Here is a 22,568-nt window from a genome sequence, read left to right on the forward strand (position 1 = left end):
AGCGCCTGCCACATAGTAAGTGCTCAGTAAACATTAGGTCTTTTTCATTTTTGGAGACCCTACCTAACGTGCAGTAAATTCCTTTGGCCTAGAGATCCTTGGATCTGCATTTACTGCTCCATCTGATCCCACGACTGCGTCTGAATGGCGTATGTGGCTCTGGACCCTCAAGCACATACCAGGTAAGCATTCCCTGTATCTCATTTCCTGAAGCAGAAGCCTCTGTCTGGGAGGGCTGCAGGGTGCAGCCTCAAGTGATTCCACTGTAGGCTGGGTAATACTGGGTTGGCCAGAAAGTCCCTTTGGGTTTTTCTGTAACATCTTACAGAAAAACCCAAAGGGACTTTCTGGCCAACCCAATATGATTAGTGTCCTTCTCGTTCAGGCTCTCATTGTACATCCCTGCAAAGCACCAGAAAGGGCTGTGAGCCTGTGGGAAACCATCCCAGGAACCTGCAGGGCCTCTGTGCAGACCTAATGTGGGCATTCAGGCACTGAGTAGAAGTGCCTACCATTTGTGTGCACGTAGGAACAGATGCTCTAAACCATGACTGTGGTCTACAAAAAAAATTAGCGTTATTAAGCCCCTACAGACTCAGTGCCTCACTCTGAGATAACTGAAGTGTCTAAGCCATTTGCTAATTAAATCTAAACAAATATATTTCACATAAAATACCTATTGGTATTGGTATAGACAATACCAATACACTATATTGGTATAAAGCATTGTTTAGCCTCTTCTGATTGTGTTTTATCTGTATATTAAGCCTCTTTTTGATTTTCATCAGAAGTAACTGATATACCAGTTTTTAAATATCTCATTTAAATTGGTGTTTTTCTCCTCTGCTTTGGCCACTGGCTAACGCCATCCAAATTTTCCCTTTTATTCTAGCAGTTGAGGAGGCACTTGTATGTTCTTACGTGGTAATCTTACCTCTAGTTTTATTTTGTCCTCCTATTCTTTTTCTGTCCTTCATTTGCCCAGATTTCCTCACCTTTTGATTTTATCATAATTGTAACATATGTTGTTATAACCCCAAATCCTTTGTGGATCAAGATAGGGAGTAGATTTTAAAGTGTTATTGTAAAAGGACATGCGATTTAGTGATGATCACTGAAGGATTTTCACCAAAAGTGACCGATACACCCGTTTTTAAATATCTTTATTCACAAACCTGTATATTATCTGTCAGTTGGAATGCCATATGTATGATAAAATAGATGAGAAGTATCATATTTACAATGAAATCATTATTTTATATAGCTGAATCAACTGATAGGCTACCTCCTGCAATAATAACTTAATGGGCCCAATTCTACCTTTTGAATGGACCAATTTTATGATTCTCCTGGAAAGTTTTGGGTTGGGTATAGTTTCTTGTTGCTTCTTTCTGTGATCCAAGGCTTAAGAGAAAATCCCTGGAAACCAGCAACTGGAACCAGACCTCTCCAGGATTGAGGAGAGACAGGAGTGAGAAAAAAAGACATCCTGTCACATCTTAAAGTCCCACAACTGCTATGCTTTGCAGGAGGAGGAAAGAATCAGTCCCAAGAATTATACTGAACATTTCTAAATCGTCAACATCAAGGATTAATCTCTAAAACAAGTTTGCAGATAGAAGCTATCCAGCTAGTCATTATAAAATGCATATGCAATACAGTCAAGGATGCTGTGCTTACAAAACCACATACATCTTATTTATCTCTAATTTTAAAATAATTCATTCCCTTATTGGGTATGCAAGTGAGCAATGGAGAAAGTGGTGCATCTGCAATACCTGAAATTAAAAAAAAAAAAAAAAAAGAAAAGAAAAGAAAATGAAAATAATCACAGGGACAACGATTTGAGTCAGTTTAAAAATGACCAAGATTAGAGGGTGGATCATGGACCCCCATTAAGTGAAGCAGAATATGCAAAACAGGGCATGATGGGATAGCAGACGAGAGCCATGAGAAAGCTCAGGGGCAATTAGTCAGCAAAGAGAGGGTCGAATGTAGTATGTTGTTAATTCTTCTGGCTGATGAAGTATGCTGACTACTTACCGGCTGGTGCTAAGGATTTCAGTGCTTCCAGAAGATGGGGGCTAGAGAACTTAACCAGGCACCGGAGGGGTTCTTCTCTCTCAGCCAGGATGCCCCCATTTAGGTCACTTTTGAATTTCGTTTCAAGCTGTCAACAGATATATTTTTAAGTGACGATTAAATATATCAGTTGCAATGGCAAAATATAAAGAAATAGGATTGTGTATTTCACTAATTCTTGTTATCAAGAAACACAGGGACTAATGGGGGTGGGAACCATTTAATTTGCTAATTGCAAACGTTGAGGGCAACCAGTATATCCAACAATATCACATGCAAAAAGCCAAGCGTGCACAGTGCCTGACACACAGGAGACCTTGCATGTCGGTTCCGCCCTCAGATGCCCTTTACCTGAGCATTAGGTTTGCATTCTTAATGGAAAATGAGCACTGTTTTTTGTAATCTGTCATTTCAATGTAAAAATGTCATGTGTTTTGAGTCACTACCGCAGTTTAACTTCTTATTATAGAAGATTTAGAAAACATACAAAAGTGAGGAGCGCAGTGTGATGAGTCCCCACGTGCACATCACCCAGCTGAAACAATGACTGGTCTTGTTCCATCCATTACTCGACCCTCCTTTCCCTACTGCCCACCCCCACTGGATTATTTCGAAGCAAATCCAAGACACCATAGTGTCCCACCTGCAAGTATTTCAATGTATCTAAAAGAGTCCTAAAAAGGACTCTTTTTCAAAACCTCACCCCCATCACATTACCACACCTAAAAAAATTAATAACAGTTCCTTCATATCATCAAATATATAAGTACTGCTACTTCAGTAGGTACTCGGCTCTTAGATTCTAACTTCATTTTTTTAACTTAAAATGATCCTTAAAATTTAGAGACAGAATGCTGAAATATTTAGAGGGTGAGTAATGTCTGCAACTAATTCAAATGGTTCAGAATAAAGAAAGAGAAAGAAAGAAAGCAGATGTGGCAAAATGTTAATGATTAGTAAATTTTGAAACAAAGGGGAAATGAATGCTCATTGTAATATTCTTGCATGTTTTCTGAAGGTTTGACATTTTTCAAAATAGAAAAGGTAGGGAAGAATTAGTAGCAGGTATGAATAAATGTGTGCCTTGACTTATAGAATAGACCCATTCTAAGATGTGTATAAAGAGAAGTTTTGTGGACTAAATCTTATGTATCCTACATCAGTGGTTCTCTGTGCAGAATCGGCTAGAGGGCTTGTGAAGACAGATGTCTGGGACCCACCTCCAGAGTCCGTGATCCAGTAGGACTAGAATGGGGCCAAGAACCTGCATTTCTTACCCATATTCCCAGCTGAGGCTGATTCTGCTGGTCCAGGGACCACATTTTGAGAATGACTGTCTTAAGAGTGTGAGCTGTTCAAAAGAAATGGGTTGAAACCTGCCATTCAGGGAGCATAACTTGAAAGGTGTCAGTCAACTTTTCCCACTAAAAACAAATCAAACCAAACAGGCACTGGGCCTGAGTGAGCAGATCAATGGTAGACTTAAAGTGTGGTCCGTAGCTGCAGAAGGTTCCTTCTAAGCAGAAAGAATTTTATTGGAAGGTTTGAGGGGAGGGGGTGTTAGGAGTATGAGCATGAGTATTAGACTAGGGTGATGGTGATATAAAGCCTTGAATTCTTCTAATGGTGGCCATGGGCTTGCCCCCAACCTGGCTTTCCTGGTGGGCAAGCTTCTGGAACGAGCCAGGTTTGCAGGCTGCTGGGTTTTCTCCACGTGATGCCAACTGGGCTTTGTAATGACTTATTTACTCACTCTTTTATTTAATAAGTATTTATGAGCACTGACCATGTGCAAGCATTGTTCTAGGTGTGGGTGGGCTAGAAAGGTATAACCTACCTTTTTTTTTTTTTTTCTCAAAAATACAGATCACAGCTGGTTATACATAACTGAATTAATATGAAAGGTTAAATGAAAAGGCAAATTCAACATTTCCAAAGGTCTCCTTTGCAACAGAGGAACTTACTAAATATGATAAAGAAGTCTATTTTAACTCATAAACTTATTATACAACATTAAAGTGACAAATGAATGAGAGACAGTTTCTTAGATCTGTTTTCCACTTACAGTTTTAGTTCTTTTTAAAAAATATTGATAACTTGTAGTTAGTTTATAGCAGTGTCCTACCTTATATTGTGCAAATTCTAGTCTTGGTTGTGGATAGTCTCCAAAAATTTCTTGAGTCACTCTCTGGACTCTCTCTTTTTCTATTTTGTTTTCATGAATGATCCTTGAATCCACTACAGATGGAAGATTTCAAGAGAAACAGCTGTTATATATTTAATATTATTATAATATTATATATTTTATATATGTTAATATATTTCATCCATAAAGTATCATCCTTTCATTCCTAACCTTTCAACTTGCTTGTATAACTTAAAAATAATGTTTACTGTTTCTTCTCGATTGTAATAATTTCTTATTGTTGAAAAGCTGGAAAGTATAGGCTGGTAAGAGAAAATAAAAATCACCCATAATTCCACCACACAGAGATAAGTACTGTTAACATTTTAATCTATTTGTCTAACCCTTTTTTCAGTGAATAAAAAGATATGTATTTTTTAAACTGGGATTATAAAATACACACAATTTTGTATCCTGCTTTCTTTACTTAACATAAAATCAATAGCAGTTCTTATGCCATTGGAAAGTCATAAATATGTTTAGTTCATAATGGCTGTACCATTTCATTTTATTGCCAAATCACTGCCAAGAGAGAGGAACATTTTCATTTTTATAAATCTATATTGTACCCCATCACTTTTCTGAACTTTCTGATCCACATTAGTAGTTTCATACTCTATTGTCTTGGGTTTTCTAGGAAAGGACTCATGTCACCTGTGAGTACCAACAGCGTAACAATTCTGATTACAGGCGCACCTCAGAGATAAGCGGGTGCAGTTATATACCACTGCAATAAAGTGAGTCACATGAAGTTTTTAGTTTCCCAGTGCATATAAAAGTTATGTTTATATTGTACTGCAGTCTATTAAATGTGCAACAGTATTATGTCTAAAAGGACAATGTACATACCTTATTTAAAAAGTACTTTATTGCTAAAAAATGCTAACCATCATCTGAGCCCTCAGGGAGTTGTAATCTTTTTGCAATAGTAACATCAAAGATCACTGATCACAGATCACCATAACAAATATAATAATAATGAAAAAGTTTGAAATATTGTGAGAATTACGAAAATGTGACACAGAGACATGAAATGAGCAAATGCTGCTGGAAAAATGGCGCCGAGAGATTTGCTCAACGCAGGGTTGCCACAAACCTTCAATTTGTAAATAACGCAATACCTGCGAGATGCAATAAAGTACTCAGGAAGCATTAAGAGCCTGGGCTCCAGGCTCAGATTCGGATTTCACTCCTGGCTTTGCCAATTCCTAGCTATGTGATTTTGCCTGACAAGTTACTAAACCTCTCTGAAACCCAGTTTCCTGATGAAAAGAGCTTGTTCATGGGACTGCTGTGAAGAAATAGGAAATGACTCATATAAACACCTTAGTATGGTGCCTGGCACAGAAGAAATGCTCAACAACTGTTAGTTAATTTTTGGTTTTGTTGTGATTATTATTAGATGCCAGTCTAGTAAATTCTAAAAGAGATTATGGTAGCTTAGCTTCCCCACTTCAACAGAAATTTAATTTTCAATTTTCTGAAAACAGTAAATACTTTTGAATCACAATCCTGGTACATAAATGTTTTCCTGGGTGACAGAAATCTGAAAAGGAATGTCCTTCCAAATTTCAGTTTTATCTTAAAACACACATACTATTTATATCTAGCCCAAGGCTTCTTTCTTGTAGAGGTGTAGTAGAGTTGTGAGTTTCAAAGGTCTAGGAAAAAGAAAAAAGAAAAAAGTGAATGTTTTCCTAATTTTATCACCTTGAAGTATAGATATTAATTGGTTTTAATGTACAAAAGTATGGCAAATCTTATCTTTAGTTTTTCCCAACACAAAGATTTGAGGCCATTTGCATACTGAGTTGAGCATTTCTCCTAGAGCGATGTTGGCAGAGAATGCCAGCAACATGGCTGCTTTGTTTGAGGAGCTCTGTACCTTGTTAACGTGAAAAATGGACCTGGAAGAAGTATAGCTGGTGAATGCAAAAGCTAGAGGAATCAGAGGCAGCATTTACAATGTGATGTTTCAGCTTTATATCTATGTCTTTATAACTGTAAAAAATTTGCTGAGATTCCTTATCGAAAAGTAACTTTCCTATTGTAAGTCTGAACCTCTCAGACCCCTTCGCTTACTTTCCCCACTGAAGCCATTGTTTTTATAATTAAGTGTTTGACAATATGAATTTTCCTAGAAACGCAACTGTCATAGGAGAACCGTTGATAGCAATTTGGTAGGAGGGTGGTAGGTAAGAGGGGGGGGCTGCTGTGGGAGAAAATCATTATCTAACTTCTTAATGTTAGATTTTTTCCTTAAAGAGTAGCTTGCAGAGAGCCATCACTTCTTTCTACTTAGAACAGATGAAAATACATAAGTATAACATACCTAAGGGCTCAAAGATATACACAGAGCCTTAACAATCCTATAGGAGTCTGAACATATGAGCACACAGATGCCATGCAGAGGAAAAAAAAAAAAAATCCCTGAGCCTGGGAGCAAGGCCAGATCCGTTCTTATCATTAAAGGGGAACAATGCGTTCAAATAATTTTGACAAATAAATTGTGGGACTTAATAAACCAATGCCTTCTCCTTTACTTCCAACTCCTGTATCAGCTGCTTGACTGATGGGACAAAAAAATCTGCTTCTCTCTTGCAGAACAGAATAATATAATCAGCTTCAAAAGACAGTGTCGAGTTACTCTGAAGAGAAAATAAATTCTGATTGGAATAGATGATTTGGAAACGGGGACCTATAACATAGACCCCAGTGACTAATGGGCAGTATAAAATACAACGCAACTATAAAAAGATGAGAGTGAGAAATTATATTGTTTCCTTTCATGTTAACTGAAAACTTTCTGCACTTCAGGGATATCTGACGTGATCTCCTGGCACTGGAGGTAGACTTTCCCACCTGCTCAGCTTCTAAATTATGTGTGAAAGAGAAAACGGAGACTTAACTTTAAATAGTCACTGATGGGCTCACCTGATTATACTGTTTAAAAACAATAGCCTTAAGAGAGTCCAGATACCGGCTTCTGAGGTCCATTTTCACAATCTGATGGTGTTTGCTAGCAATTGTCAGTGCCTTGAAGGGAAAATTAGCAAGACTATTAGCATTACTGTGTCTATCTCTGTATTTACAATACTTGTTCAGGAAAAAATCCAGAACAATTAAATCTCATGGCCTGTTACTTAGCTTGAAAAACGAAAACAGGGGCTAATGGCATTAAGATTCTCACAAATGCAAGGTCTTTTGTAATACCATTTTTAGAAAAGTGATCCTGTTTATTTTTTTTATTTAAAAAAATATTTTTTTTTTTAATTCTTGGCTGCACCAAGCAGCATGTGGGATCTTAGTTCCCCAACCAGGGATCGAATCCGTGCCCCTTGCAGTGGAAGCACGGACTCTTAACCACTGGACCGCCAGGGAAGTCCCAAAGCGATCCTGTTTAAAGTTAGGAATTATAATAAATGAAATTCAGAGTTAAGAATAAACAGTGAATACTCAAATGTTACCATTTTCGATTACTAGTCATTAATACTACGATACTGCCATACAAAAATGCAAATATGTATGTACGCTCTAGGACAAATTTTGAAGAAAAAAGTGCAAATTAAATGCAACTTATAAAAGCTTCCCATCATCTGGGGAAACAAGTTGGAAGACTGAAACAGAATTAGTAGCATAAGGTATTTACCTGGAACTAGAGGGTAGAAATAGGTTTGCCTTAAGATACACATTAGAAAAGAACATTAGCTTTTGGGGCGATGTTTAAACTAGGTGGGATATGGTGGACTCACCTGGCTGTCAGTGGATGGAAAACCACTGTTTATTGTGGAGGAGAGACTCCAGATGTAAAGGAGAGTTAAGTGTTAGAAAGAAACAGAACTGAGCAGCAGTAGCAATCCTTCTGCCATTTCAGTAAACACCTAAGGAACTTAAATGACAAGTCCGCCTGCCTGGAGGACTTGGTGTTCTACTCGGCACTAGAGATGATGCAGCCAGGACGGCAGAGCTGCTTATCTACAATCAGCTCTGGAACCAACTGAAGCACCATTGTAGTTGTGCATGTTAAGACGGTGGAAGCAGCAGCAGTTGCCAGGCTAATTTAGGGAGGGCTTATTTGGGGGAAGATGCTAGGAAGCCTGTGATAACAAAGGCAGAGCCATAAACAGAAGCAGGCTCTGACCAGGGGACCATCTTCTGTTAAAGCACTCTTCTTGTGTACGCAATGTGGGGAAAATGGTTACAAATGAAAGTAATGTTCATTAATAGGCAAATGATGAGGTCATGAAAATGTAGTGAGGTACATTCATATGTAACCTCATTGAAATGTTCTGTTAAGTTAGAAAAAGCAAATTACAGACCCTATGTACCAGCGTGGTTTTTGTAATAAAACATCTTCTGAAAGGAAATAGCAGAACTGTTAAAAGCAGTTATTTTGGGTGAGTGGGATTGCGCAGAAGGGTATGGAGTCTTAAAAGACTGTTCAGAGACTTCTATGTTGGTTGGATTTTTACCTTGATTGTGTACTACTTCTCAATTACAAGACAGTAATGAAGAGTTCTAAACCAATGCTTATGCTGTGCTCCCACTTGTAGAATAATAACACTTTCTGCTTCTTATTTTAGGAGATCAAGAATTACAGGTGGTATTTTTTTATTTGGCTGCGCCGTGCAGCATACTGGATCTTAGTTCCCTGACCACGGACTGAACCTGTGCCCCATGCAGTGGAAGCGCGGAGTCTTAACCACTGGACCGCCAGGGAAGTCCCCCTACAGGTCGCATTTTATATATCAAATGATATTGAGCAGTTTAAACCTACATGGACCTGAGATAAGGATAATACAGAGTTATAGCTTATAGTAATTGGTTCCATACCTGACCCAGAAGGGGTAGATTGCTTTTCAGTTGGGAGGAAGAAGTGAAGGCATATGGAGTTTGGGAATAATACACCACGTAAGCAGGTTTGTACTGGTTTGGCTTTCTATACTGTGTTCCCCAGGCAATTCGAATCCATACTGCATTCTCCTCAGCGTCTCTGAAGCTGACTGTCACCTTATTTAAAAAAAAAAAAGATGTAAGTTTCCTAATTAAAATCTCATGTGGCACCAACAACAGGTGCTTTTTAGGGGTGAAGGATGTTACTATAATCTTGCACACCGGCTGAGATCTGGCAGTCTTTTCTCCTCTGTTTTTTTTTTTTTGGGCCGTGCTGTGAGGCATGCAGGATCTTAGTTGCCCAGCCGGGGATTGAAGCCATGCCCCCTGCAGTGGAAGCATGGAGTCTTAACCACTGGACCACCAGGGAAGTCCCTCTCCTACTTTTCATTACAGTGTTTTGGGAAATCTTTGGGAAAATATTTTGTGGTCGTTTTGTAAAGATACATTCATGCCTTGCAAAGTCTTTTGGAAGGAAAAAAATTTTAAATCCTACAAGCAGGATATGACATCAGAAATTTTCAATAATTTCTTGGGCTTTGTTCTGAAAAACTATAAGAGTTTATGAAGCAAGGCAGCCTCACAAATGAGATATCTTATAAGGAAGCATTTTTAGCATTGAACACAGACCTAGCGTGCACTGTAAAGTTTAATAGTAAGATTTCTATGTAGCAGTGGGCTTAAAAAAATACTAATCCTAATGCTTTTATGCATTTAGCTCAGGTGCTAAAAATTACCCCAAAGCAAAGTTACATAGCGAGACTATAAGAAATTCTACACGGTTTCCATTTCATGGATAAAATATAGACCTTTCTAAACTTTTAAATATGATTGCCAGTTTCTATGGAATTTAATAGCTCACTCCTAGATTATTAGCCCCCCTTGCAGCTCAGACCCTGGAGATACTTGAGACAGGCGCACTTGGCTTGCCCACATCCCTGTTTTTTTTTTTTTTTTTCCTGGCTGTGCTGCGCAGCTTGTGGGTTCTTAGTTCCCTGACCAGGGATTGAACCCGGGCCCTCGGCAGTGAGAGTGTGGAATTCTAACCACTGGACCACCAGGGAATCCCCTGCTCACATCTCTTTATTTCCTCCGTCTTGTATCTTATTCCTGGTGATCACATGGCTGCTGACATTAGCAAAGAAGGCAGTTACAGTTGTCCCTAAGGATTCTGGATGATTGGTTCCAGGACCCCTCTCAGATACCAGGATACCAAAATCCAAGGATGCTCAGGTCTCTTATATAAAATGGTGTAGTAATTGCAAATAACCTATGAGATCCTCCCACATACTTTAAATCATTTCCAGGTTACTTATAATACCTAATAGAAAGTAAATGCCATGTAAATAATCATAAATACAACATGAATGCTATGCAAACAGTTGCTGACCCAAAGCAAATTCAAGTTTTGCTTTTTGGAACTTTCTAGAATTTTTTTTCCTGAATATTTTCATTTGTGGTTGGTTGAATCCATGGGTGCGGAACCCATGTATATGGAGGGCCGACTGTATTTTGACTCTGCCCACTCTTTATCTGGTTGCTTCCCCAAATTTCCTCAGTGTATCAGACAAGGAACCCAGGACAAGGGGCATGGAGGGTACAGAGCAGTCTGACCTTCCCCTGGGTGAGCAGCACAGCCCTCGGCCCCAACAGGCATGCAATGGACCTCTGCCAGCTTGAATGGAAGAGGACAGGATCTTATTCTGAATAGCCTCTTTGCATCACATTACGAAAGAAAAGTGTGTAAAGTCAACATTGAGTGTAGTATACGGAGGGCACATTTTCACTAGGAGAAAATTGGTAGCATTCAACGGAGTCAGGTAGTCGCTAGTCTAGAATAAGGATAACTTAAGTGAGGGCTCATGAAGGGACTTAAAGAGGTCTGTGACCTCCTGAATTGGATGCACCATTGGATGGACATGTCTAAAGGTATGCTTTTCTAGAGAGGTGCTATGCCACTTATCAAAATTTTCATAAGGGTCTATAGTCCAAACAAAGGTTAAAAATCAGTAGGCTAAGAGGAAAGGGCGTCCACAGAGTCAGTGTAATCCTGGCCCGGCTGGCCAATGCTCCATCTCACATTCTTACAGTAAAGAAGATACTCAGATACCTGTAGAGGCAGGACCCAAATATAGACATTTATTATTTTCCCAAGAAACTACCTCAATGGATATCATCCTGCAATACCTGGGATAAAGCATTTCACAGAGGAGAGCTCAGATTAATATTGCTCAAGCTTAAACGAGTGCAGCCAAGGGACTTCCCTGGCGGTCCAGTGGTTAAGACTCCGTGCTTCCAATGCGGGGGGCGCGGGTTTGATCCCTGGTCAGGGAACTAAGATCCCACATGCCATGTGGCACAGCCAAAAAATTAAAAAAAAAAAATTTAAGATGACATAAACGAGTGTGGCCAAGGGTCCTAAGTGGTTTGGCGAAACTGGGACTGTTCTCTTGGCCAGGGTATCCTCCACTAGCCATCAACTGTCAGTAACTGGCCAAGGCCCACAAGCTACTGAACATACGTATGTTTGGCGTGAGAATCAAATGAAGCTTACAATACAAAGAATCACCACATATTTAACACATTAACATACTTAACACAGACCATCATTATTATACTACATGATACAGGCATAGAAAGGGACAGAAAGTGTGCTACCTTACAACTGAAACAGTTTTTAGTTTGTCTCTTCTTTGTAAGTTTTTCCAAGAACTTTGTATCTTGAAGAGTTTTACCTGGTAAGATGTGCAGTTAATCTTCCCTCTCTCTCTCTCTCTCTCTCACACACACACACACAGACACACAGACACACAGACACACACTCACTCACTCACTCACTCTCCACCCATCACTCCCCAGTTAGGCTCCCTGTGTCCTCTCATATCAGCTTCTCTCCCCCATTGGTTCAGGGCAGGAGTTCTTTACCTGAAGTCCATGGTTAGAATTCAGGGCATCTGTGGACTTGGTGGGGGAAAAATTTCATCTTTATTTGTACTAATTTCTAACTGAAATTTAGCATCTCCTTCAATTGGAAAGTAGGCATCAAAACAGTGGAATTTTAGGACCTGTTACTTTGTTGTCCATAGAAATCCTAAATACTCTTATCATAACTGTTGCACATGCCTCAAAAATATCATTTACACCTATTAGTACTTTGAAACTAGTTGCTTTTAGATCCATCATGGGATTATTTATTGTGTTAATAAAGAAGCACATGCATTACTTATCACAATTTGGCATTTTAATACCTTAATAACTGTATTTTTAATATCATTTGTTTCCCCTGTGAGTCTATGGATTTTATTTTATAGCATTTAAATACACTTTTCTGAGAAGTGGTCCATAAGCTTCACTAGTAGCCAAAGGGTCCTTGGCACAAAAAGGTTAAGGTGCCTGTCCTAGAGCAGCAGGTGAGTCACTCTTCACTCCTGGGCACGAGGAGATGCTTTTTGTCATGACGTCACCATTATCAGCCTTTGGGAAAGTGGGGTTATTCAGCCACTAGTTAAGTTATGTGGAGGAAGGTGGAGATAAGCCGGGAGTCCTCAGTCAGTTGAGGAAGGGGGTGAGGACATGTGGACTCCAGCTCGGAGTAGAGGGACGGGGAGACAGAGAAGACACACGGCCTTTACTTGCTCATCCTCCTCATCTAAAACCTGCCGCATACACAGCACGTCACTCTCTAGCTGGTCTTTCAGGCAGGACAGATATGATCAGTAAAAAAGCTCCTTTGTCCCCCCAGCCTCCACCGCTAGTGTGCCTGAAATTCATTCAGGAGGCAAAAGCTTTTGGTAGTGATAAGAAAAGAGAAATCTAACAACTGAAATATGTGGGCATCAAAGTGGGAGGAAATGTGAATGTTTCAGACTCTTTTCTCCTTGCGTGGTGAGGGCAGTGGCCTGGGGTTAAGAGAACAGAAGTTCCTGGTGCCTAAAAGAGGGACAGGAAAGACCATCAAGTGAGGAGAAGGTGCTGGGAGGGAAGATGCAGAGAAACTCTGAACTGGACCCGAGAGAGAGAGAGACACTCTCTAGGTTTCTTGTTTTGGGTGAAGTAGGGTGGGAGTGTTTGCTGCGAGTGTTTCTCAAGATGAGTTAGCCAGTCATGTTCACCTTCATAAGAAGGCTGCTTCCAGAAGGGTCCAAACCACACATCCACAACACTTCTGGAGGGCTGGCCAGGGGTTATATGTGGTAATGAGGCTCTTTGTTTTAAAAAAAAAAAAAAAAAAAAGCAGGTGCATGTGCCACAGCCACAGTCCAGACAGGACTCTCCTGTAACGTCTGCAAAGTTCATAATTTCATGGTAAGAAGAGTTTTCAAATAATATAATCCAAAATAAGAACTTAGGAGCAAGGTAGAAAAAAGTGCTTGCTTATTCACAGAATTTTAAAAAAAAGGAGACATACCTTCTCTTGGTTCACAATTTTCTTTGAATTAATTTATAAATTAAATGCAGGGAATTCCCTGGTGGTCCAGTGGTTAGGACTCTGTGCTTTCACTGCTGAGGTCCTGGGTTCAATTGCTGGCCAGGCAGCTAAGATTCTATAAGCCGTGTGGCACAGTCAAAAAATAAATAAATGCACCCCTACTCAAAAGGCTGAAGATTTTGTTTTGTTCTGTAAACCTGAGAAAATGTTTCTAAGAGTCATCTGGAGAAACAGTTAGAACATTTTTGACAAGAGTAATTGGGGGTAGGGGCCGGGTTGACTTGTCTTAAGGGTTATTGAAATGTTTTAAAAAATACAGCGATTAAAGGAATGGGGAGTTTGCTCCAGGCAAGTGGCCCTCCTGATACCAAATCCAGAAGCAGGCAGAGCAGCCTACATGGTAACTGGCAGGACCACTCTGAGTGGTCTCCCTGCAGGTGCAGAGCCGGCCCTGGAGGAATAGACCAGAGTAGGTGCTCCCTGCAGGCAGCTGCTCTCACTCAGGCTAAGGCCCTGCTCCTGCTGGAGGAAAGTGAAGGGGTCGGTGAGGAGGGGCCAATGGGATTGCTTCCACGTGTGGGACACATCAGGAGCAAGAAGAAATATTTCCCTCCAAGAGTCTTGTGGCAGAAAGAACAGAGCTTGAGGATGAGCCTGGGGAAAGGATGTACTTTTACTGAGACCTGAGCACATTTATAAGCAGTAGAGTAGGAATCAGAAGAGGCAAGAGATTAAGGATGCAAGAGAACAGAGGAAAATAAAGCAGGTATGTTGGATGAGGACATAGGAGATGGATTCACAGCACACACAGAGGGTCATTATAAGAAAGGAGATGAGGGAATATGTTGGGTGACAGGTGGGTAAGTAGAAAGCAGGACCAGTTAGAGACAGGATGAGGTAAGGGGATGGAGAGACAGGTCAAGGAGTTTATCAGAGAAGAGGGAACACCACTATGCCAGAGAGGACGGCCAGAGCACGGTGAATGGGACAGAGTTTTTGGCATGTCTTTATATGCAAGGAGGACTAAGGCAGAGTAAGGTGGAAAGGGAATGAAGTAGGGGAGGCTGTTAAAAACTGATCACCTCAGGACCTACTGTATACCACAGGGAACTCGGCTCAATATTCTGTAATAACCTAAATGGGAAAAGAATTTGAAAAAGAATGGATACTTGTATGGGTATAACTGAATCACTTTCCTGTATGCCTGTAACACATCATTGTTAATCAACTACAGTCCAATATAAAATAAAAATTAAAAAAAAAAAAAAAGCAATCACCTCAACCTAGGATAAGATGTTGAGGTGGTACCTGTGGAGACAGACTCGCAGCTGAGGACTCTTCGGTGCTCTCGAGCTACCCTAACATTGTGGCCACGAGCCACCTAGGGCCATTTAACTAAAATTCATTACAGTTAAACACGACGAACGTTTTAGTTTCTCAGTCACACCAGCCACACTTCAAGTGCTCAGTAGCCACACGTGCCTGCTAGCTGGGTCCTGGACGGTGCTGATCTAGAACATTTCCATCGCTGTACAGTCCTACTGGGCAGTGCTGCTCTTGAGAAAGAAGCAGTACCCCTGAACTGAGAGGTAAGGGGAGAGGAGAGTTTTCACACTGAGTAGAGTTTGTCTTTGATACGGAATAGAACAGTATGGAATATTACTAACTGAAATTCTTACAAATTGAAAAAAATAATGTAGTAGCGAATTTTAAGTGCACAGATGCCATGAAATTGAATTTTATGGAAATTCAGATAAATTTTATTCTTACATTTTTTAATGCTCTCTTAAGAATTTTCTTGAATGAACTTTTGAATTGCTCCATATCAAAAAGGTCAATGTCTTCACCTGTCAAAATGAAAAGAAAAATCAAGAAGAATCAAGGGAGCTACAGTGTCTTCAGTACATTTACAAAGATCCTGAAGATAAGCATTTGGTGTAACCTCAAAGAGCAGTAATGATCAAATCACACAAACGCTGCTGGTACCCCTGACAGAGCATCACCAGATATATTTCTCATTTTTCTATACATGAGTAATAATCACTGCATTTGGAAAGAAAAGAGACTTAAGAGGAACAAACTGCTACTCACTTTTAAATTGCCAAAACATCAAATACAAGTGTTCAGTTAAAAATGGAAAACATTACCTGGTCCTTTACTCATCTGAAAAACATCCCAAACTTTCTGATGCCGATGAAATTGAGTATCTGAGACAGGGAGGAAGAGCTTATTACTATCATATCAAGAGAACTTTCAAGTAACTATCATATCAGGGAACTTTCAACTTATAAATACATATTTTTAATAATGTGAAAGTGGAGAAAAATAACAGTAATTTATGAATTAAGTTATACAGATCTTTATTTAAAATATAAATTTTAAATGGATTAAATTTACTCCAGACAAATAAAACAAGTCATAAGGAATTACTCAGGATAGTAGAGATTTAGCATTAATTCTTAGACCATTTATTCTGTCCACACAGGTCTACTCCACAGACTGCTGCATCTATGCAGCAAGCCAGGGATGACGTGCTCCTGGAACTGGTGTTTCTATTGGCTTTCCTTAGTCTGGAGCACTCTTCTCCTAGCTCGCTGCACATCTCACTCTGGTCTCTACTAAAATGCCACAGTGCAGAATGGCCTGCCCTGAACACCCTACCAAAATCGACCCCCCATCCCGCCCTGCTTTAGTTTCCTTCATAGTACTTACCACTACCTGACATTACAGCATACATTTAGATGTTCATTTGTACACTGCTTGTACCTGTGGGATATTGGACTTAGTCTTGTTCACTGCTGTAGTCCCAGTGTCTAGCCACTGGCTGGCATTAAACATATATATTTGATGAATGAATGAATGAATGTATGATATAGAAGACACCCTCCAGGAGTTACAAACTTAAGAGTATCTTGGAGTAAAAATGGGCCTAGGAAGTTACTGAGTTCAGTCCCAACATATTATCATCCTGGCTTTACTCTGTCCCTGTGCTGACCTCGGTCTGCATCCCTGTGTCTTTGGACCTAGGACCAAGGTGCTCTGCACCCCATACGAGGGGCTGTTGGCCCCAATACTCAATGGCACCAACCTGCTGTGCCTTTGTCTTATTACTTTTTTTTCTTTTTTTCTTAGTATTTATTTTAGAAGTCTAGCAATAGTTTTTCTTAAGTTATCAGCACATTTCTTCGTGTTCTTTGAATTCAATCTGTGTATTTAAGTTCAGATGGTAATTTGAGCTTGCTAATAAAATCTCTCAGTAATGGGAATGATGGAGTATACAACAAGTTTAGTGTTTCTTATGAAAACCATGGTTAACTGAAGGACATAGGCCTAGTAGAACATGGTCAGCAAAAGAATCAAAGTCTGGTCAGCCAACCCTCCCCTAGGCCTGCAAGCTGCTAGTCAGCTTTAAACTTTTCCAAACCCACACAAAAGAGGCTACTGCCCTTGGCTGAGGGGGGCATCCTGACCACTTCCTTCGTTTTTGGCTGCCCAGATTTGTACTTCTACTCATTTCTGAACAAAATGTCTTGAATATAGTATAAACAAAGTATTCATTCTGCTTTACCATTTTCACTAACCTTAGCGTCACTATATACCCCAAATAACTTAAGAATGTCTTATTACTTTTCTTGTCCTGTGTCTTTTTTTTTTTCTTTTTCTGGTGCCTTGGCGTCCTTGTCTCCCCATCCCACCCCATTTATGGCGATGGCCTGACAATTCTTGATTATCCAGTTCTGTCCAAAACAGGTGTAATCAGGTATAATGTGATGCCTGCCCTGAAAGATAGCATCCAAAGGGTTTTGTTTCTTTCCGGTATTTTCTTCCTTGGTTCTATGTTTCAGAGTTCAGATGGCCTGCTAAATGATCTTTGAATAAGGTTGTTATCGTAATAATGGAGATTAAAAACTTTTTGTTGTTAATGATTCTTTTAAACCCCGTGTAGAAGTTCATGATAAATGGCAAGGACTTAAATACAAATGCAGACATTTCCTCAAATAGAACACGTGCTAGACTAATCCATGATATTTGTGACAAGCTTGGTCCACCTCTAGTGTCTCCTATCTTAGCTGGGGGCCCACTTTCCTTCTAGTTGCACATGCAGACCCCAGAGCCATGTGTGCCTCTCCCACTTAGTGCCCCCATGACCACACTACGTGCAAGTGCGGTCAGTGTTAATCCTTACACTCCTTACAAGCTGCACTGTAATTAGAACACATTCGCAGACATCTATTTTCAAATTCTGTTAATAATAATACAAAGCCTAACAAACACTAACTATGTGCTTATTGTATGCCAGTTACTGTGCTAAGGGCTTTTCAAGTCTTATCTTATTTAACCCTCATAACAATCCTGTGAAGTAGAAGCTGTTATTGTCCATTTTAGTTAGGAAAAGTCTGAGGCTTAAAAAAAGGTCGTGTGACTTGGCAAAGGACACAAGACTGGTAAGTGACAGAGATGAAATATGAAACCAGGTCAACTTGACTCTAGAATCTGAGCCATTACATACAAAACTGCCTCTCTGATGAAACTGGACTGGTTAAGCATAAATACAAATCACCAAAACTTACAAATGATGTCTAAAAGGGCTGCATCCTTGAGACTTGCACGATTCTCCTGAAAGAGAATATACCATTTTTAGTAATCGTGGTGATAGGTGTGGTTCTACCCCATCTACAGCACATTTTAGGATTGCTTAGAGCAGATGAGGGCCCTCTCAGTACTCTACTGACAACCTGTCTCCCATCTCTGCTCTCCTGTTAAGTAACACATACACCTTCTGATTCGTGTCTCATTACAGGTTCTCACAACTGTTCTCCCCGATCTAATCCTCATTTATCACTTTTAACTTTTTTTTTTTTTAATCTGTGGTATCCATCTAGATTTCCTCTATCCCAGGTTTTCTCAGCCAGGTGCTAGTGACATTTTGAGTCAGATAAAGCTGTGTTGTAGAAGCTGTCCTAGGATGTAAAGGAGCATTCCTGGCCTCTACCCACTGGAAGCCAGCAGCACCCCAATCCCACAGTTTTGACACCCAAAAACGTCTCTAGACATTGTGTCCTCTGGGAGACAAAATCATCCCAGCTGAGAACCACTGCTCTATACACACATATTTATATGTTTACATATTATATAGTTTCTTTCAGTGTTATACAGAAAGATCTAGTTTATTCTTTTTAATGGTTAAAGAATATTTTATGTGGACGTATCATTATTTATCTAATCTCCTAAGTATAGTTGTTTCCAATTTTTTGTGTGTAAACAATGCTCGTTAACATCTTTATATATATTTACATATCTATAACTAGGTATATAAATGTTTATCAATTATGATATTACATATACCTCCTTATTTTTTATTATGTTTTCCATATATGTAAATTTCGAAGTGGAATTGCTGGGTCACAAAGTATATTTATTTAAAAATGAATGAGGAGGGGCTTCCCTGGTGGCGTAGTGGTTAAGAATCCACCCGCCAATGCAGGGGACACGGGTTCGAGCCCTGGTCCGGGAAGATCCCACATGCTGCGGAGCAACTAAGCCCGTGCGCCACAACTACTGAGCCTGCGCTCTACAGCCTGCGAGCCACAACTACGGAGCCCGCGCGCCTAGAGCCTGTGCTCCGCAACAAGAGAAGCCACCACACTGAGAACCTGTGCACCGCAACCAAGAGTAGCCCTCGCTTGCCGCAACTAGAGAAAGCCCGCGTGCAGCAATGAATACCCAACGCAGCCATAAATAAATTAAAAAAAAAAAAAATTAGTTCCTTTTCCACTATAGTGGTACGTAGCCCTCCTAACTTCACAGCCTAGCAGCTACCTTACATCTCTTTTGGACTAAGGAAAGGAAAGAAAAAAACCAAGGGGTAGCGTCATGTTCAAGGTTAATCATTTTGAACACTGTTACCTCACAAAGCAGAACCAAGTCCTGAACAAGAGATTCCTTTCTTTGCCGGAAGTTTACAGTCTGCAGTTGATTTTCAGACAAAACATTCCAGGTTTTTAGTATTGTCATCATTTCAGTCATTGGGATTTTCAGGATGGTCCTCCTGAAAAACTCGGAAACAGTTTCATCCATCTCTTTGGCACTTTCGTAAAGACAAAACCAAAAACAGCACGATAAAGTATTAACCAAACACAAAAGTGTAACTTAGTGAATCTTCAGCATGATATTTTTAGCCAGAATTTTGATTTGTAGGTCAAACACCCAAATGTTTACCATTTTTCAGGCGCTCTGCGAACAGTGTTTCAACAGGAGGATTAAATTATTTTCTCCTTAAGTGCACATTTAAATATGTTTTGGAGTTTTTAAAAATTAGTGCTCTCCCTCCTTTCCTGGCTAGAGTGTTTTGATCTTTTGATGGCAATGACATGTGAATCATTCACTCATTTACTGATTCATGTATCAAATTACTGAGCACCCGTGTGTGCCAGGCACTTTTCTAGGCACTGGGGATAGATACAGCTTTAACCAAAAAGACAAAAATCCCTGCCAACATGGAGTGTCCTTTCTAGTTGGGAGAGACAGGCAACAGGAAAATCACCCAAAATGTTAAAAGTGATAAGTGCTGAGGAGAAAACAGAGCAGTGTTAGGAAGCAGTGAAAGTGGAGCAGGCTGGCAATGGGTGGTGGGGATGGAGAGCGGGCCTCAGAGAGAAGGTGACATTTGAGCCAATCCTTGGCGGAGGGAGAGTGAGCCATGGGGCTAGCTGGTGGAGGAGCTTTCCAGGCAGATGGAACAGCAAGTGCAAAAGCCTCGGGGCCTTCAAGGGACAGGGAGAAGGAGGCTTCCAGAGAGGTCAGAGTGGTGAGTGAAAAGGCACAAAGGAGGAGGTGAGGTCAGAGATCATGAAGGGCTGTGTTTATGACTAGAGGCAGAAGTCAGTCTGTCAATCTCACCTGCTTCCACCACGACTATGGGATTTCCAAGGACAAATAGAGGAGATTCCCCTAAAAGAATCCTGGCTGTGACGTATTTCTACCATTTAAGTGTTGAACACGGCATATAATTTATTACCATCACCCACTTCTGAAAATATATGGGTAGTTGAATATATTGGGTTGGCCAAAAAGTTCGTGCGGATTCTTCTGTAACATCTCATGGCAAAACCCGCATGAACTTTTTGGCCAAGCCAATCCTTTGAAAAGGATACTAAAAACAATAGTTAAAAATAAAGAGGAATGATTAGGAGTTGTTTAGAGAGAAAAATAACTGAATTAAGAATGTGGGAGCAGCATCAGGATCCTGAAAATTGAGCCTGACTCATTCCCTTGTCCAGATGCAGGACCCACCTGCCTTAATGTCAGGACTAAAATCCTCACCATGGTCCACAAGGCCCTGCGTTGTTTGGTTCCTGCCTCCCTGTCATCTACCACTCTCTCCTTGGCTTTCTGAGCTCCAGCTACACTGCCCTTCTAGTTTCTCTATTACAAGAGGATCCCTTCAGCTAAGGGCCATTGCATCTGCGGTGACCCCTGCTTAGAAGGTTCTTCTGCACATATTCACATGGCTCTTGTAATTCAGGTCTCAGCCGTGCTTCTTCACAGAGAGACTTACCCTGACCACCCAATCTAGTTATTTCCCCACCTTGTCTTTACAGAACTATCTGAAATTATCTTGCTTATTGATTACTTTATTGCATTAAATATTTGATTCAGCTTCACTAGGGCAGGAACTATGTTTGTCTTATTCATAGCTGCATTCCTAGAATCTAGAACAGTGTCAGCCCAAGAACTGTCTAGTGGAAATGCTTGTGCAATGAAGTCTTAGAGACTCTCCTGAAGCAGCCGTGCCCGAGGAGGTAAACAACCGGGGAAGGATTAGGGTCCAACAGTCGGTGACAATATCAAGCCAACGTCTCCCATCAAAAACACTGGAGGTGGGTGGGTGGTGGCTGTTAAAATGCAGATTCCTGGGCTCCAACGATTTAAACGGGGGGGGTGTGGGGGACCGAGAAGGGCTTGAGATTTTTGCACTTTAAGACTAAGAGCCTTAATTCCGGCTAAACTTTGGGAATGCCATTCTAAAGAATTCTGGTAGAAAGAGTCCACGCAATCTCATCAATAAAGTTGGAAAACCCTCGAATAAACTCTTCTGATTCCCTGTGATTAGCTAATTTCTTTTTACATCTGAGCGCTTAGCACAGTGCTTGGCTTGGTGCTCGAGATAGAACAGCTGAATGAACGCATGACAAAAAAGGTCCCTTTTAAGTAACTTTCCTGGAAATCTATACAGCCTAAGAGCTGCCACAAGGAGCAGAAGGAGTAATACGAGAGGCTGCAAAGACTAAAAAGGAAGGACGCCAAGGTTAACCAAAAACCAGGACACCCAACTCTGGGGAAAGCAGCAACCCAGGGCTGGGATAAGTTTAGCCGGTGACAGCTCCGCGCGGCTCCAGCGTGACGCAGGCCCTACGTGAGGCCCCGCCCCACCACGGGCGGATGTGACGTCACGCCCCAGCGTCACCGCCCTCCTCACCTCAGCCTCAACTGTAGTCCCCAGCCTCCGGCCCGAGACCAAGGGCCAATCCCGCACCTTGGGACTTGCGGCAGTCGTGAAAGAGTCGCCTCAGAGGCGTGGGACGTAGCTTCTTAAAGGCTCCCGCCACGCTCGGGGGCCCGATGCCATGCCGCCAGGGGTCCTCTTACCGTCCCACATCGCCGGCTGGCTCTCTCCTCATCAGCTGTTCCCGCCTGCTGCACCTTCAAAGCCACCAATTGCAGTTCCCGCCGCCCTAGAGCCCCGCCCACCGGAGCCCAAACTTTGGACTGTACCCTCGGCACAGGGGACCGTGTGGGGAGAGCGACGGAAGTGAAACTCGCCGAGCCCCCGCCTCACTCTTCTTAGCAGAGAATATTGTTTGAATGCTTTAATCCCAGCCACGAAATCTGGCTCGTCGGTTCGACTTAAAGTTCAGGCTCTGCCGCGCCTTCGCGGACTCGCTCTCCCTCCCTCTACAGCGCCAGAAAATGGGCCTG

The 22,568-nt window shown here is 41.1% G+C and overlaps 1 protein-coding gene across 5 annotated transcripts; it reads right to left on the minus strand.

Moving 5' to 3' along the window:
* Window positions 1-1,151: 1,151 nt before the first annotated feature.
* CENPN (centromere protein N) lies at window positions 1,152-22,542 on the minus strand. 5 transcript variants are annotated; one of them, XM_068528393.1, is made up of 11 exons: window positions 22,239-22,535; window positions 19,497-19,677; window positions 18,161-18,206; window positions 15,737-15,796; window positions 15,360-15,436; window positions 9,101-9,277; window positions 7,202-7,303; window positions 5,865-5,928; window positions 4,208-4,320; window positions 2,044-2,170; window positions 1,152-1,778 (listed from the first exon to the last, which is right to left on the minus strand). In XM_068528393.1, the coding sequence occupies exons 1-11, from the start codon at window positions 22,268-22,270 to the stop codon at window positions 1,696-1,698; spliced, it is 1,062 nt and encodes a 353-aa protein (XP_068384494.1). In that variant the 5' UTR covers window positions 22,271-22,535; the 3' UTR covers window positions 1,152-1,695. The 5 variants fall into 5 exon arrangements, with proteins under 5 accessions (XP_068384494.1, XP_068384496.1, XP_068384497.1 ...); XM_068528395.1 differs by having other exon boundaries at window positions 22,126-22,310; XM_068528396.1 differs by having other exon boundaries at window positions 19,497-19,638; window positions 22,069-22,310.
* Window positions 22,543-22,568: the final 26 nt, after the last annotated feature.

Source organism: Eschrichtius robustus, chromosome 19, assembly GCF_028021215.1.
Source record: "Eschrichtius robustus isolate mEscRob2 chromosome 19, mEscRob2.pri, whole genome shotgun sequence".
NCBI classification, from domain to species: domain Eukaryota; kingdom Metazoa; phylum Chordata; class Mammalia; order Artiodactyla; family Eschrichtiidae; genus Eschrichtius; species Eschrichtius robustus.